Genomic DNA, 18,474 nt, shown 5'->3' with positions numbered 1-18,474 from the left:
TTAAAGTGGCTAAAATCATTGTAAGTGGTAACAACAAAACCACAGAAGTGTATAATAAAAAGTTAAAGCCTGATGAAACAGCGTGTAGCTGAGAAACATGTTTTTATTTTTTTATTAAAGCGTATTTAACTTTTTATTATACACTCCTGTGATTTTGTTGTTACCATCTACAATGCTTTTAGCCACTTTTGACCACTCTTGAATAGTGGTGGTAGTTTTGACATTGGCATCCGGTGAATTTGCACCGTTAATCCATGTTTTCTTGTGGTGGTGTTCCTGTGCCTAGTGGCGAGCTTGCCGGGCAGCTCTGAGGTCTTTAGCACTGAGCTAAGTGCTTTCTCACAAGATTAGTTTTGGACCTTATTCTCTACTCCTAGAACCAGTGAGCTGGGACATTGAGAGCTCCCAGCCTGCACCATTTAGCACATTGGGTGCTGCCACTCTTGTGAGTATTACCATAACACAAGACTTACATGCGCCCCTTTATAATCGCATTATTACACTAGGAGGCACCCTCTGCATGTTATCTTCTTTCATAGATTCTTCATTTTTTGACAGTAGGCAGTTAGCATGCGCTGTAATTTACGCAGGACGGGATTGTTGACCATCAGCGAGTTGATGCTCATGCGCAGTTAGTATACTCGTCATGCACATGCCTTATAGACACGTATAGAGCGGGTGGGTATACGTCACAATATAAAAAATCAGGAAATAGCTCATGGGAGAAGTTTCAAACGGAATGGTAGGGAAAAATCAAAGCCCAATATTATAGTAATAACTAATATTTTGAACAAAATAACTTAGCGACTCTATTTCATATGCTTAAAAGTACAATACTGCAAAAAGAACGCTCTAACTTTACCTTTACTTTAATGATAATATATGCAATACAACTTTGAAATAGTTTAATGTTATCTCATTTTACCTTAAAGGGACATTACACCCAAACATTTTCTTTCATGATTCAGATAGACCATACATATGTAAACAACTTTCCAATTTACTTCTATTATCAAGTTTGCTTCATTCTCTGGGAATCCTTTCTTGAAAAAGCATATAATAGTCACATTATGAGAGTATTTTCTTTTAAAACACTATTATGCAGAATATGTCATTTCTTTGTGCCATCACTTTTAAATGCTGCCTGGATCTTGTTGTCCCACATGGTCTAATTATAGAGCCTGCTCTGATTGTGACAATAAGCCGTGTTTGGTAGCGGAGAGAAGGTATAGCAGACTAGGATTGATTTACAGTGTCGGTATGAGGCTTGAGGAAATTGTGTTCTGGGTTCCTGGAGTGTAGCATTTGGAGAGCAGTGTGTGCTACAACTACAGCAGTCACAAGAGCTATGTATAGTCCAATCCAGGTGCTTTTTGTATTACAGCCACTTAACCACAAGTTTGGCTCATGATTAACCCCTTAAGGGCAAGGCCATTTTTCAATTTCTTACCCTTAAGGACCAGGGCTATTTTTACATTTCTGCAGTGTTTGTGTTTAGATGTAATTTTCCTCTTACTCATTTACTGTACCCACACATATTATATACCGTTTTTCTCGCCATTAAATGGACTTTCTAAAGATACCATTATTTTCATCATCCTATAATATAAAAGGCCAAGTGTGTTTGTCCGAAGCTGTCATGCGCAGTAGAGACAGCACGAGGACAAACACACCTGGCCTTAGAGTCCCTACCTGATCTGCTGTTTGCAGCCAGTGCGGGCAGAAGTGTGCGTGGCTGTGCGTCAGCGGCAGGTGGCCAGACTCGATGGGGGTGGGGCCAAGCATGACGGGGCGGGGCTGGGCATGACAGGGGCGGGGCCGGGCACGGTCGCGCACACGAGATAGAGGAGAGAGAGATAGAGAGGGGAGAGATAGAAAGAGGGGGGAGAGAACAAAAGAGATGGGGAAAGAGCTAAAGATAGGATAAGAGATAGCAAAAGAGAGGGGAAAGAGCAAGAGAGGGGGGAGAGAGAGCAAAATAAAGGGGGAGAGAGAAAATAAGAGGGGGAAAGAGAAAGAGAGCAAAAGAAAAGGGGGAGAGAGAGCAAAAGAAGAGAGGAGGGGAGAAAGAGAGAGAGAGGAGGGGGAAGATGGAGGGGGGAGATGGAGAGAGGAGGGGGAGATGGAGAGGGGGAGAGAGAGAGAGGGGGAGAGAGCAAAAGAGAGGGAGAGAGCAAAAGAGAGGGGAAGAAAGAGCAAAAGAGAGGGATGGAGAGAGAGAGCAAAAGAGAGGGATGGAGAGAGAGAGCAAAAGAGAGGGGAGAGAGACAGAGCAAAAGAGAGAGGGAGAGAGAGAGCGCAAAAGAGAGAGGGAGAGAGAGAGCGCAAAAGAGAGGGAGAGAGAGAGCGCAAAAGAGAGGGGGGGAGAGAGCGCAAAAGAGAGGGGGGGAGAGAGAGTGCAAAAGAGAGGGGGAGAGAGAGAGAGCGCAAAAGAGAAGGGGGAGAGAGAGTGCATAAAAGAGAGGGGGAGAGAGAGAGCGCAAAAGAGAGGGGAGAGAGCGCAAAAGAGAGGGGGAGAGAGAGAGCAAAAGAGAGGGGGAGGGAGAGAGTGTAAGGGGTGGGACCGCTATACTGCAAAAAAAGGCCCGTGTGAACGGGCTTTAGGACTAGTATCTTATAATTTACTATAAAAATGCTTATAAAATATGATGAAAAAAAACACACTTTTTCTAACTTTGACCCCTAAAATCTGTTACACATCTACAACCACCAAAAAACACCCATGCTAAATAGTTTCTAAATTTTGTCCTGAGTTTAGAAATACCCAATGTTTACATGTTCTTTGCTTTTTTGCAAATTATAGGGCAATGAATACAAGTAGCACTTATCTATTTCCAAACCATTGTTTTTTTTCAAAATTAGCGACAGTTACATTGTAACACTGATATCTGTCAGGAATCCCTGAATATCCCTTGACATGTATATATTTTTTTTTAGTAGACAACCCAAAGTATTGATCTAGGCCCATTTTGGTATTTTATGCCACCATTTCACCGCAAAATGCGATCAAATAAAAAAAATTGTTCACTTTTTCACAAACTTTTTCACAAACTTTAGGTTTCTCACTGAAATAATTTGCAAACAGCTTGTGTAATTATGGCACAAATTGTTGTAAATGCTTCTCTGGGATCCCCTTTGCTTAGAAATAGCAGACATATATGGCTTTGGCGTTGCTTTTTGGTAATTAGAAGGCCACTAGATGCCGCTGTGCACCACACTTGTATTATGCCCAGCAGTTAAGGGGTTAATTAGGTAGCTTGTAGGGTTAATTTTAGCTTTAGTGGCGAGATCAGCCTCCCGCCTGACACATCCCCACCCTCTGATCCCTCCCTGACCCCCCTCAAACAGCTCTCTTCCCTCCCCCACCTCACAATTGTCACCACCATCTTAAGTACTGGCAGAAAGTCCGCCAGTATTAAAATAAAAGGCTTTTTTTCTAGCTATTCTGCAGTGTTGGATCCCCCCCAAACAGCTTTCTAACCCTCCCCCTCTACCTAGTTGCCGCAATCTTGGGTGCTGGCAGCTGTCTGACAGTACCCAGTTTGTTAAAAAAAAAAGAAGTGGAAGCTGAAAGCATTTTGCACAAAAAAAAAATACCAGCACAAGGTGCTACATTCTAAAGTTAGAAGGTAGCAGATTCAGGAGAAATGTAAAGGAATTAAAAAATGCCTGGGACATGCATAAAGCTATCCTTAGAAAACGGTAATATGGGTGGACTTGATGGGCCTTTTGGTTCTTATCTACAGTCAAATTCTTTGTACCTTTAAGATTATCAGATGGTTAAACATTCAGGGTTTCAGTAGCATAGCAAGCATGGCTTTATGAGTTGGTTAATGAGTAATTCTTTCTTGTCTATGATATTCAAATGTTATTCAGGCTGAATTAAAAACTCAGAGCTTAATTCTCTAAAGCTCCCATCTTAGATGAGATTATCTAAAAAGTAGTTAATGCTACAAGGTCCTTCACAGTGGATTCTCTGTAGGCAAATGTTGCATTGACATGTGTATCTCGCTAAGGGCCATAGCCTACATTTCTGTGTGTGAAAAGAAACACATATTTTGTAATATTGTGCTTAATAAAATAAGTAGTTCAAAAATCATAAGGATATAATTCAAAATTGTATTAAAAATACATAGCAAGCGGGCGGAGCCCATGCCTGGAGCGGTCAGACGTGTCTACATGAAGCTCCTGTTTACTATTTCTTATTTGGGTTCTTTTTGGCTTTCAAGTTTGGAGGTTTTGTTTACTATGACTTTTCTATTGGGACCCTATACCTACCTACATGTTTAGCAAAAAACAGAAGCAGAGGATTGACGCCCTGACCTATGTTATCCAAGTGCGCCATACATGACTGCGGTTTGCTAAGCTGTTTCCGTTGTGTGGATAGAGAATTGCGTGGCGAAGGCTGCCGCACAATCCCCCCCCCCAGGTTTCTGGGGTAAAAGGTACGCAGATACCAGCTTTTGGTGCTAACCATTACTGCTTCATAACGGCACAGATATACTGTCACTTGTACACTTATTAGTCATGGGGGAACTGTACTGTACTGTTCAAATGCTCCTGGATGATTTCAAGCACAAATTATGTGACCAGCTGGATGTACTGTTTAACTCCATACACTCTGGAGATACATATACTGATAGCCTCTCAACGAATGGTGTGATCAAGGAAGCGGCAACACGGTCCCACAATAATACTTGGAGAACGGCCTCGTTGTTGACTAGCTCTCAGTTAATGAATCCGCACACAGTAAGTTCTAAAGCGTGTGTGGAGAGTGCTACACTAGAACAGCAGCTGATTTCTAGCAGTCTCTCTGCATCTATCAGGAGAGGGACCACTGGGGTGGTGCCCTTGTATGGTTATATGGTTGTCTTGGGCCCAGGGGAGGCGGCCGATCCCCGGGAACATGACATGTTCTATTTGGATGGAGAGCAAGAGGACTGTATAGAGAGCGTGGTATGGCCAGGAGCCATGCATCTACTTAGCTACTACGATCCAGTGGACACCATATCTCAGTGGTCTGAATCATTAACATTGGAACTGAGCGCTCTTAGCAAGATACCAGATAGACTGTATCAGAGGACAATTCAATTTAAGGCGCTTAACATGGAGTCAGCCCTACAGCCTCATATATCTTGTGGAGTATTTATCAAGCAAGCAAATTGCATACAATGTGCTATGTGCAAGATGTTGCCTCGGAAATCAGTCACCCACAACTTATTTACCAGAGTTTGCATTATCCAGAGGAAGGGTGTTGGATAGGTGCTAGCGTTATCTTTTCTCCTACTCCATAGGTTTATACTAGCAGCCTAGGATCCGGCGAACTGCATATAAAGCTAAATAACTGTTTTCAACTAGAGTATTGCTAATGAGAGTTTTAGAGTTGGTTGTTATATAGTTAGTAAAATTGTGCTTCTATTGTTTACCTACTGTTCAGTTATCTATAGGTGTAGTTACTACTGCCATATATTATTTGTTAATAGGTACTATTTCTCTGCTAGCTCATATAGGGAAGGTTTATTAAGAGCTTAGAGTAATTTTACTGTGCATGTATAATATCACTATAGCTTTATGACAAGGTAAAATGATATATTAGCGTGTTGGTACCCTATTGAATTTACTATAGTTCACCATAATAAGGAATGATTATTGTATATTTTTGTATAGTGTAAATTTTGTCTTTGTAATGTTATGAGTTAATGTGCCATGCAGATAGGGTGTACAATGATTAGGATTGTATAGCCATTGATATACATCTATAAAGGATCCCCTATTTTTAGATAAGATAGGTAATACCTGATATGTATATACCTGTTGACTATATAATTTCTGATACATTTCCCTGTAAGATAAGAGAATATAGTTACGTTATAGGCCTTACTTGATATTGCTGGCTCCGTTACCCCCCATTTGGGCTATTCCTGATAAGCCAAGGGACGCAGATCCTATCTTTAAAAAAATGTTAGTCAATTTTTATGTGTTTAACTATAGTAACTAATGTTAAATTCTTTTTTACCAAATATGGAAAATTATAGTTGTGAGGACCCAAAAGAGGTCCTATTAACCAATAACTTAAAAAATCTGAGGCCAATTTATAGGTCCATTAACCACTTTAACATTACATTACTAGAAACTACTTCTGGCTATTAGTCCTTTACTACTTGTAGTTCTTGAAATGTCAGCTATTATTTATGCCTTATATCTTTGATTTGATGTTCAGTGTATGAATAGTGATGTATATTTCTCCAACATTGGTGTGTCCGGTCCACGGCATCATCCTTACTTGTGGGAATATCTCTTCCCCAACAGGAAATGGCAAAGAGTCCCAGCAAAGCTGGCCATATAGTCCCTCCTAGGCTCCGCCCACCCCAGTCATTCTCTTTGCCGTTGCACAGGCAACATCTCCACGGAGATGGTTAAGAGTATGTGGTGTTTAGTTGTAGTTTTTTTATTCTACTATCAAGAGTTTGTTATTTTAAAATGGTGCTGGTATGTACTATTTACTCTGAAACAGAAAAGGATGAAGATTTCTGTTTGTGAGAGGAAGATGATTTTAGCAGACAGTAACTAAAATCGATTGCTGTTTCCACATAGGACTGTTGAGATGAAGTAACTTCAGTTGGGGGAAACAGTTAGCAGACTTTTCTGCTTAAGGTATGACTAGCCATATTTCTAACAAGACTGTGTAATGCTGGAAGGCTGTCATTTTCCCTCATGGGGACCGGTAAGCCATTTTCTTAGTTTCAAACAGAATGAAGGGCTTAATATGGGCTATAAAACTGGTAGACACTTTTATGGGCTAAATCGATTGCTTTATTTGGACATTTTATACATGTTTATGCTGATAATTCACACTTATAAACTTGGGGAACGTTTTTTAACGTCAGGCACTATGTTAGACACCTTTTCCAGTCAGGGAGGGCCTTCCCAGTTGTAGGCTGAGCCTCATTTTTGCGCCATTACTGCGCAGTTGTTTTTGAGAGCAAGACATGCAGATGCATGTGTGAGAACCTGAAAGTAGTTGGAAAAGTTTCTAGAAGGCGTCATTTGGTATCGTATTCCCCTCTGGGCTTGGTAAAGTCACAGCAAAGGCTGTAGCTGGGACTGTATAGGGGTTAAAATTGTAAACGGCTCCGGTTCCGTTATTTTAAGGGTTAAAGCTCTGAAAATTGATATGCAATACTTTTAAGGCTTTAAGACACTGTGGTGAAATTTTGGTAAATTTTGAACAATTCCTTCATACTTTTTCACATATTCAGTAATAAAGTGTGCTCTGTTTAAAATTTAAAGAGACAGTAACGGTTTTGTTTTAAAACGTTTTTTGTGCTTTATTGACAAGTTTAAGCCTGTTTAACATGTCTGTGCCTTCGGATAAGCTATGTTCTATATGTATGAAAGCCAATGTGTCTCCCCATTCAAAATTGTGTGATAATTGTGCCATAGCGTCCAAACAAAGTAAGGACAGTACTGCCACAGATAATGAAATTGCCCAAGATGATTCCTCAGATGAGGGGAGTAGACATGATACTACATCATCTCCTACTGTGTCTACACCAGTTTTGCCCATGCAGGAGGCCCCTAGTACATCTAGCGCGCCAATGCTTATTACCATGTAACAATTGACGGCTGTAATGGATAACTCCATAGCAAATATTTTATCCAAAATGCCTGCATATCAGAGGAAGCGCGATTGCTCTGTTTTAAACACTGAAGAGCAGGAGGGCGCTGATGATAATTGTTCTGTCATACCCTCACACCAATCTGAGGTGGCCATGAGGGAGGTTTTGTCAGATGGGGAAATTTCAGATTCAGGAAAAATTTCTCAACAAGCTGAACCTGATGTTGTGACATTTAAATTTAAATTAGAACATCTCCGCGCACTGCTTAAGGAGGTGTTATCTACTCTGGATGATTGTGACAACTTGGTCATTCCAGAGAAATTATGCAAGATGGACAAGTTTCTAGAGGTTCCGGTGCACCCCGACGCGTTTCCTATACCCAAGCGGGTGGCGGACATAGTGAATAAGGAGTGGGAGAAGCCCGGCATACCTTTTGTTCCCCCCCCTATATTTAAGAAATTATTTCCTATGGTCGACCCCAGAAAGGACTTATGGCAGACAGTCCCTAAGGTCGAGGGGGCAGTTTCTACTCTAAACAAGCAAACTACTATCCCTATCGAGGATAGTTGTGCTTTCAAAGATCCTATGGATAAAAAATTGGAAGGTTTGCTTAAAAAGATTTTTGTACAGCAGGGTTACCTTCTACAACCCATTCCGTGCATTGTTCCTGTCACTACAGCAGCGTGGTTCTGGTTCGAGGAACTAGAAAAGTCGCTCAGTAGAGAGACTCCGTATGAGGAGGTTATGGACAGAGTTCACGCACTTAAGTTGGCTAACTCTTTTATTTTAGATGCCGCTTTGCAATTAGCTAGATTAGTGGCGAAAAATTCAGGGTTTGCAATTGTGGCGCGCAGAGCGCTTTGGCTAAAGTCTTGGTCAGCGGATGTATCATCCAAGACAAAATTGCTTAACATCCCTTTCAAAGGTAAAACTCTCTTTGGGCCAGAATTGAAAGATATTATCTCAGACATCACTGGGGGAAAGGGCCACGCCCTTCCACAAGATAGGCCTTTCAAGGCCAAGAATAAGTCTAATTTTCGTTCCTTTCGCAATTTCAGGAACGGACCGGCCTCTAATTCTGCATCCTCTAAGCAAGAGGGTAATGCCTCACAGCCCAAACCAGCCTGGAAACCTATGCAAGGCTGGAACAAGGGTAAGCAGGCCAAGAAGCCTGCTGCTGCTAACAAAACAGCATGAAGGAGTAGCCCCCGATCCGGGACCGGATCTAGTAGGGGGCAGACTCTCTCTCTTTGCTCAGGCTTGGGCAAGAGATGTTCAGGATCCCTGGGCACTAGAAATAGTTTCTCAAGGTTATCTCCTGGAATTCAAGGACCTACCCCCAAGGGGAAGGTTCCACATGCCTCACTTATCCTTAAACCAAATAAAGAGACAGGCGTTCTTACATTGTGTAGAAGACCTGTTAAAGATGGGAGTGATACACCCTGTTCCAATGACGGAACAAGGAATGGGATTTTACTCAAATCTGTTCGTAGTTCCCAAAAAAGAGGGAACCTTCAGACCAATTCTGGATTTAAAGATCCTAAACAAATTTCTCAGGGTACCATCGTTCAAAATGGAAACCATTCGAACGATTCTACCCACTATCCAGGAAGGTCAATTTATGACTACCGTGGATCTAAAGGATGCGTACCTACATATTCCTATCCACAAAGAACATCATCAGTTCCTAAGGTTCGCCTTTCTGGACAAACATTACCAGTTTGTGGCCCTCCCATTCGGGTTAGCCACTGCTCCAAGGATTTTCACAAAGGTACTCGGGTCCCTTCTAGGGGCATTGCAGTAGTACCGTACTTGGACGACATTCTAATACAAGCGTCGTCCCTTTCAAAAGCAAAGGCTCATACAGACATCGTTCTGGCCTTTCTCAGATCTCACAGATGGAAGGTGAACATAGAAAAAAAGTTCTCTGTCTCCGTCAACAAGAGTTCCCTTCTTGGGAACAATAATAGATTCCTTAGAAATGAGGATTTTTCTGACAGATGTCAGAAAGTCAAAACTTCTAAGCACTTGTCAAGTTCTTCACTCTGTTCCACGTCCTTCCATAGCTCAGTGCATGGAAGTAGTAGGGTTGATGGTTGCAACAATGGACATAGTTCCTTTTGCACGAATTCATCTAAGACCATTACAACTGTGCATGCTCAAACAGTGGAATGGGGACTATACAGACTTGTCTCCAGTGATTCAAGTAGATCAGAAGACCAGAGAGTCACTCCGTTGGTGGCTGACCCTGGACCATCTATCCCAGGGAATGAGCTTCCGCAGACCAGAGTGGGTCATTGTCACGACCGACGCCAGCCTAGTGGGCTGGGGCGCGGTCTGGGAATCCCTGAAAGCTCAGGGACTATGGTCTCGGGAAGAGTCTCTTCTCCCGATAAACATTCTGGAACTAAGAGCAATATTCAATGCTCTCAGGGCTTGGCCTCAGCTTGCAAAGGCCAGATTCATAAGATTCCAATCAGACAACATGACGACTGTTGCGTATATCAATCATCAGGGGGGAACAAGGAGTTCCCTGGCGATGAAAGAAGTAACCAAAATAATACAATGGGCGGAGGATCACTCCTGCCATCTATCTGCGATCCACATCCCAGGTGTGGAAAACTGGGAAGCGGATTATCTGAGTCGTCAGATATTCCATCCGGGGGAGTGGGAACTCCACCCGGAGATTTTTGCCCAGTTGACTCAATTATGGGGCATTCCAGACATGGATCTGATGGCGTCTCGTCAGAACTTCAAGGTTCCTTGCTACGGGTCCAGATCCAGAGATCCCAAGGCAACTCTAGTGGATGCACTAGTAGCGCCTTGGACCTTCAACCTAGCTTATGTGTTTCCACCGTTTCCTCTCATTCCCAGGCTGGTAGCCAGGATCAAACAGGAGAGGGCCTCGGTGATCTTGATAGCTCCTGCGTGGCCACGCAGGACTTGGTATGCAGACCTGGTGAATATGTCATCGGTTCCACCATGGAAGCTACCTTTGAGACAGGACCTTCTTGTTCAGGGTCCATTCGAACATCCAAATCTGGTCTCCCTCCAGCTGACGGCTTGGAGATTGAACGCTTGATTCTATCAAAGCGTGGGTTTTCAGATTCTGTGATAGATACTCTGGTTCAGGCCAGAAAACCGGTAACTAGAAAGATTTACCATAAAAAATGGAAAAGATATATCTGTTGGTGTGAATCCAAGGGATTCCCATGGAATAAGATAAAAATTCCTAAGATTCTTTCCTTTCTGCAAGAAGGTTTGGATAAAGGATTATCTGCGAGTTCTCAAAAAGAGACAAATTTCTGCTTTATCTGTCTTACTACACAAACGACTGGCAGCTGTGCCAGATGTTCAAGCATTTGTTCAGGCTCTGGTTAGGATCAAGCCTGTTTACAGACCTTTGACTCCTCCCTGGAGTCTAAATCTAGTTCTTTCAGTTCTTCAAGGGGTTCCGTTTGAACCTCTACATTCCATAGATATTAAGTTATTATCTTGGAAAGTTTTGTTTTTGGTTGCTATTTCTTCTGCTAGAAGAGTTTCAGAGTTATCTGCTCTGCAGTGTACTCCGCCCTATCTGGTGTTCCATTCAGATAAGGTTGTTTTACGTACTAAGCCTGGTTTTCTTCCAAAGGTTGTTTCCAACAAGAATATTAACCAGGAGATAGTTGTACCTTCTTTGTGTCCAAGGAGAGGTCAAAAAGCAACTTCTACCTCTCTTTCCTTTTGGCTTAAAAGCATCATCCGATTGGCTTATGAGACTGCCGGACGGCAGCCTCCTGAAAGAATCACAGCTCACTCCACTAGGGCTGTGGCTTCCACATGGGCCTTCAAGAACGAGGCTTCTGTTGATCAGATATGTAAGGCAGCGACTTGGTCTTCACTGCACACTTTTGCCAAATTTTACAAATTTGATACTTTTGCTTCTTCGGAGGCTATTTTTGGGAGAAAGGTTTTGCAAGCCGTGGTGCCTTCCGTATAGGTAACCTGATTTGCTCCCTCCCTTCATCCGTGTCCTAAAGCTTTGGTATTGGTTCCCACAAGTAAGGATGACGCCGTGGACCGGACACACCAATGTTGGAGAAAACAGAATTTATGCTTACCTGATAAATTACTTTCTCCAACGGTGTGTCCGGTCCACGGCCCGCCCTGGTTTTTTAATCAGGTCTGATGAATTATTTTCTCTAACTACAGTCACCACGGTACCATATGGTTTCTCCTATATTTTTCCTCCTGTCCGTCGGTCGAATGACTGGGGTGGGCGGAGCCTAGGAGGGACTATATGGCCAGCTTTGCTGGGACTCTTTGCCATTTCCTGTTGGGGAAGAGATATTCCCACAAGTAAGGATGGCGCCGTGGACCGGACACACCGTTGGAGAAAGTAATTTATCAGGTAAGCATAAATTCTGTTTTTTGCAAATTGCTCCCACGGGTTGGGGGCCTTTCTTTGTGGTTACTTTGTATTGTTTTATCCTATACCTCAATACAAATAAATAAATAAAAAAAAATACACAGCAAAATATGAATTTAATTTGCACAGTTAAAAAGTAAAGTATACAGGAAAAAGCTGTATTTAAATATAAAGTTACTGTGATACCTAAAAACACATAATTCTAAGCATACTTTATATTTCTTAGAGAGTGGTATTTTCCTACAGGTTTCATATTTTTTTCTAAGAATTTTGTGTCTGTAGGTATCTCTGTGTTATCTCACCAAAAGAATTTTGCAAATATTCTGTGCACTCCATAGGCAATATGTATGCAAAGCTAGAAGTGAATGCAAATTAAAGGGACATGAAACACATTGTTTTGTTTCACGATTCAGGTAACGCATACATTTGTAAACATTTTCCAATTTACTTCTTTTATGAAGAGAACTAAGCAAATTAGATAATAGAAGTAAACTGGAAAGTTGTTTAAAATTGTAACCTCTATCTAAATGATAAAGGAAAAAAAATTGGGTTTCATGTCACTTTAAAAAAGTCCTTGTCACGTTTGCTCTCCATTTTAGAGTTTCAATACTTTCTATTGGAGGCAGCTCAGAAGTAATCATTGTAATAGCTCCAGACCTTTTGCCTACGTTTTACAAACTACTTGGAGTTTACAGTAAACATTCTTGGCAACCATACTCTGGGGAAGTTATGTCATTAAATTTTCAAGTCAAAATAAGTAAACCCTGACTTAAAGTAGTAAAGGGAATTTGAAAACATTCATTTAAAAAAGAGCTGTTTTTCTGGGTTATGGGAAAAAGTTTTTATCAAAGTGATGGCAAATCCAAGCAGCGTATAACAAGCGCTAGGATTTACCATCACTTAAAATAAACATTAGTCATCATTTACTAAAAAAAACCCGGTGTTAATCTTACACTATATGTGCCGCAAGTATATCGCTAACTCAGCGCCTATGACCGCCCACAGCGCAGTGCTCTTCTCCAATGAGGTGACGTTTCCACCTCAAAACAATCAGCCATGCGTGTCAACTGACAGTGTTGTGTATGCTAGCATGGCTATTAGTTTAGAGGTGGAAACGTCACCTCATTGGAGAAGAGCGCTGTGCAAGTAGGCGCTGAATTTAGTGATCTACTTGACGCACAGATAAGGTGAGTTTAACACCGCTTTTTTTGTAATTGATGACTGAAACTAATGTTAATTTTAGTGAAGGTAAATCTAAGCGTTTTTGTTTTTTTATACACTTTGACTTACCATCACTTTAAATATTTTTTTAAAAAAATAGACAATTTTCTTTTTTTGCTTGTGTCTAGAAAGTTCCGGAAATCAGTGAGCAGCGATGACAAAAGGCAAGTCAGCAAAAGGTCCAAGGCCTCAACTACTTTTACCTCTCTCCCATCTTTTTCCTACAAGAGGTGAGTAATGTTAGGGTTATTTTTTAAAAGATCTTGGATATGCCAATTGGTAGATTCTGAAAAATATAAAACATGTTTGGTAGTATTGACATTTTAACTGGGTTGATGTAGTCCAATCAGGACAGATTTCTCAGATTGTGCTATATTAATAATTCTTGAATTATTGTGTTTTTTGTGGAGCGTGCTATAGTTGAGATCAAAGAAATCTGACAAGGAGGGAGTTAATATTAAACCTAATTTGTAAAGATCCTGAACACATGTTAATGGGAAAGCCATCCCCAACGATTTTCTAAAAAAAAAAAAATGGGATAACATTCCCTGAAATATCAAAATAAACAATGTACTGTATATAAATATTCCTTTGTGTATTTCTATAATTTGTGTATTACTGACAAAAACAAATATAGCCTGAATAACTAATTAAATTAAAAGTAATGCATTTTTTATGAGCATCCTAAAAAAGGTCTATCAATATAAAAAATTGTACGTATATTTAAAAAATATTATTTCTTTCATATAGGTGGCAAGAGTTCACGAGCTGTTACATATGGGATATACATTCCTACCAGGAGGAGGCAAAGTTTCTAAACTCCAAAAGCCTATAAAACCCCTCACTCATACCGTAGTTTTTACTTTGCCTCCATTGGATTTTGGTCTAAGGGCTCTATGTGCCCACTCCATGGTGTGCGAGTTGCCCTCAAGAGGGCCTAACAATTCTGAAAAAAGGGATTTAAGGAAATCTTGTAACTCGCCTGTGGGAACGCTTTCTGGGATACCTCTAAAGCGAACATTGTTCCTTCTGACTCTATCTTCTACGTCCGCAAGCTTCAGTTCCAATTGAGTTATTTGATCGGCTAAATTCTCGGCATAAGAGAGTAAGTTGGAGTGGTCAGTAGCGAGATCATTGTGCTGCCGTTCCAGGGTATCCACCCTATCTCCTATCTCAGCTATGTCCTTCTGCAGTTCTGCTGAACTGCGTTGAATTTCAGATGTAATAGATTTGCTTTGAGCTGCAAGCATTTTATTCAAGGTGTTTTTCAGTGATGTAATGTTGCAGATGGGCCGTGGAGTGTGCGCTCGACTGAGAGCCTTCGTCCTGAGAGTCCTGGTCACTACCCATTCTCTCGCCCTGGGCAGGGTCTGTGGAATGCTGGGAAAAGTGGTCTAGGACTGTTTTCTTAACCACTAAAGGGGTTTTAGGGTGTCTCCTCGAGGTGTGTGGCATTTTAGGCCAGGGCATTGGGTCTCTTTGCACCACAGTTCAGCAACACAAATACTTTTTCCCAACCTGCAAGAGGTAGGAGTTATATCTGTATCTAGGTATCTAGAGCATATATAAAACACGGATATTCAACATAAAAGTGAGAGCGGGGGTGAGGACCACCTATATATTTTGAATTAAATCATCTTTCATGTGGTATCACCAAGTGTATATAAGTTTACTAATTGCCGTATATATGGCGGTCCCTATGGACCCCCACGTACCTCAGGGAAAAGGGGATGATATGACCGTGAGGAAGGGGAAAGGGAATTGACCTGCCCAGACAAGCTAGGCCGGAAAGGAGGAGGCACGAGGGGGCCAGCAGCAACTAATCTCCACCAGTGAGACTCACAGTTTGCCCTTAATATCCTAGTGCAAGGGATATATACAACAGAGCAATACAATTCATATTAAATCAAAAAGATAATACAGTTATGTATGGGGTCCCAAAGACAGTAATGCTGATGCAGCAGCTATGAGGTGGAGGTTGTACACACTGGGCCTATGTAGATATGCTCCTGACCTTGATTTGAATAAGAGGTAAAGATGGGGCAGACCCCAGGTTATGGCTTATAGGTTATGGACCACAGAGGTATGTAAGCTGACGCAGCGGCTGAAATGCAATTCAGCAAACAGATTACACAGTGACCTAGACTGTGTCTTAACCCAGGGCTCACAAAGGAATATGTTTCAAAGTGCCTGTGTGATGGGGTGCAGGTTCAGGCCCAATCTAGAGAAAGAGTAATGGTACCCTCCAACCGGTATTTATTCACTCCTTACTTCTAAGCAACCCCCAGATAGGACAGAGTCCCATAGGGCTTCCCTGCGTGTTCCAGTTAAAGTAGCTTAAGGTCACCCAGACACTGGGAGGGGGAGTAGCAGTACTCTTCACCCTCTCAGGAGGCCATTATGCAGGGCAAAGACCTAGGAGATTTCCTCGTGAGCACCGGGCCAGGATATCCCAAATTTATCTGGGAAGGGCACTTAAGCTGGCGTAGCAGCAGTTAGAGCTCAGAGAGTGGGTTGCAAAGGTTAGACTGGGACTAGAAGGACCCGGTCAGGAGCCACAGCTTGGAGGTCTAGGGGTAGTGGCAAGTATGCTTGTGTAACATAGATGACAACCTAGATAGAGAGTCCCCCCAAAGTCTCCTTTGTGTCCACAGTCTCGTTCTTTACGGAGTAGGGATGTGCAGGGCCACTGTATAGATGCGGGCTGGGTAGAGAGTAAAAGTAATGTTCCCAATGGGGCTCAGAAGTTTGTGGTTGGAGGGGTAATTGGCCCCCCTGCAGGTACCCCCAGTTGTGCAATGTCCAGATCAGGGGATAAGGCACAGATGTAGCTGTGTCGGCAAGTGTAGTTATCCCTTAGTGAGAAGTATTAGGGGAGCAAGCCTGAATAGTACAGGACACTCAGAGTGGTGAACCAGGCCTCAAGGTGTAATGCAGCAAATGTAACTTAGGGACCTTAGTAGTGGCAAATGTCCAGGTATCTTGCGCAGGTAGGGAGCCTTGGGCCATAGAAGGTGTAGGAGCTGGGATCTATAGGGTGCTTAGTGCAGTATTAAGGAGATTTGCTTACCCCTTTAGGCCACATGGTCGGTTGTTCCTGCTGATGAGACCGTCCGGGGATCTGTAGTTGGGAGGAGCTGGTTCAAACAGTCTCCAACTGTGTGTGCTGTGAGGAGGGTGAAGTCTGTCTTGTTTTGGAGGAGCAATCCGGTCTCCCCAGTGTCTGCACCACGGCTGCTACGTGACAGGCTGTAGGCTCAAAATGGCGGACTTTCGTGCCACTCCCGGTGCACTCCTGGCTGCCGGTAAGATTTGACTCTCAGATGGTTCCCTGATCACCCAAACACCACCACACTCTTTCTGTGGCAGTTGCAGGCCACGGCTCCACTCACAAAGACCCTCTGGGTCACCTGTATTGCAATTGGCCTGATTGACAGGCTGCCTCGAGGGTATGGATACTGCTGTGTTTTTCAGTACACCCCAGCAGAAATCAATTATCAGTACCTCCTTGTAGGCTTCTGTTAGGTGCTCCAGAGCGGAGCCCCGGCCCTCCAGAGCGAGGATACTGTAAGTAGGTAGTGGTGCAGTGATGGCGCCAAGCAGCGGGTCCCCAGAGCAAAGTGCAGCGACTTCACCCCAATGGCGGTTGGTGTCTGTGGGACCCGTGGAAGGAGAATTTACACGGCGATATACTGAGATGACACAGAAATCTCAGTTGGTACACTTAGACTCTCTGGAGAGCGGATCCCCCGCGGTCACTTCCCCACGGCAGCTGCTTCAGGCGGGGGATATGAAGTCCGTGCAGCAACTCTGTAAACTCTGCCGAATTCTTCCTGGGTACTTCTCTTCAACAATAGTGGCTTTTGTGTAGTCAAAAGTTGGATTTATTTGCCCAGACACAGTCCATTTATAAGCCCTGATGCGGAGCTGATCAGAGATGCGTCTGCTCGATATGATGGTTAGCTCCGCCCCACAGAAATGGTTACATTTTAAATGGAAGGAATTTGCTTAATTTAATCATACATAGATAGATAAAGTAGAAACATTCTCAGAAGCAGGGAAAGCTGTCTTGTGTAGAGAAATCAAATATGTGTACACGTAAAAAAAAAAAAAAAAATTTAAGCAGAGAGAAATTCAATTATCTAATAGGGTGAAAAAAATGTCTGCAACCCATCTAGAAGCACCTAGGATAGCTACGTGAAACTTAAAGCGCAGAGAGACTCCTTATTATAAAAAAAAAAATTGCCCAGGATGATTGACAACAAAGATCTCTATATGATGGCTTTAAGAGTAGAGCTGAGTTGTTATATACTGACATTAGGTCTGGACAGGATAAATTTATAACTAATTCAGAGATACAAAAGATTTTCTTTAACTTCTTTCAAACTTTGTATAAAGCTGATACCTTACCTTAGATGTAGGACAGAAAACACTTTTCTGGAATAGTTTAAAATTGCCTAAATGATCCCAGGAAACAATGCAACAATTAAACCTCCCAATCACAAGGGAAGAAACCTTTGATGGGATACACACGCTAAGCTAAATAAGGCACTGGGACCAGACTCATTCCCAGTGATGTCTTGATAAAGCCCCACATGCTTTATTTTATGCGTCAACTTGGAACACTTTACAATACTAAGGGCACTTTCTTTTACCTGAGGAGTCTATAAGGCAGACGGAGGTAGAAAGAAATAATGCAGTGAACGGCCCTTCTCGTGTTTTAAACACGTGTGCTTCATTCACGCTGTGTGTGTGCAACTATTATACGAATCCAAAATACCCGGAACTAAAGTGACATCATCAGGCACAGGACCGTTTCGTCAAGTCAGTGTAAAAAGGATACCGCCGGAGCAGGACATTGAGAGACGCTGCGATTGTGTCTAAGTATACAGCTGACCATCCGAGCTCACAGCATTTTTTCCTTAAACTGACTAGCGGGATTCGCACTCAGAAGTCTTTCAGTGTTACTTTGTTGACCTCTATAATCGCCAAAAGACTTGCACCACAATTAGTGGAGACAATCCACCTGTTTTATACACTATAAAAATTTGGCTTTACTGTCAATATTAATAATTTTATACAATTTATATATAATTCTCATACTTCTGCAATTATTATTAATGGTACAGTCACTGAAACTTTTCATTTGCACAGGGGGACAAGACAGGGCTGTCCGCTTTCTCCACTTTTTTAATATCTCTCTTGTACCCCTGGCATTCTTAC

General features: G+C 42.3%; 1 protein-coding gene across 5 annotated transcripts in view; it reads left to right on the top strand.

The window, feature by feature from the left end:
- PHTF1 (putative homeodomain transcription factor 1) overlaps positions 1 to 18,474 on the top strand; it is a 383,975-nt gene that overhangs the window by 113,336 nt on the left and 252,165 nt on the right. For all 5 annotated transcript variants that reach the window (XM_053706659.1, XM_053706661.1, XM_053706660.1 and 2 more), the window contains exon 7: positions 13,380 to 13,481. In XM_053706659.1, coding sequence (XP_053562634.1) covers positions 13,380 to 13,481 — 102 coding nt within the window. The remainder of the gene's footprint in view (positions 1 to 13,379; positions 13,482 to 18,474) is intronic.

The sequence above is a fragment of the Bombina bombina genome, chromosome 3, assembly GCF_027579735.1.
Source record: "Bombina bombina isolate aBomBom1 chromosome 3, aBomBom1.pri, whole genome shotgun sequence".
Taxonomy (NCBI): Eukaryota; Metazoa; Chordata; class Amphibia; order Anura; family Bombinatoridae; genus Bombina; species Bombina bombina.
Note: the sequence above shows the minus strand (reverse complement) of the source record. Positions and strands in the feature narration are given on the sequence as shown.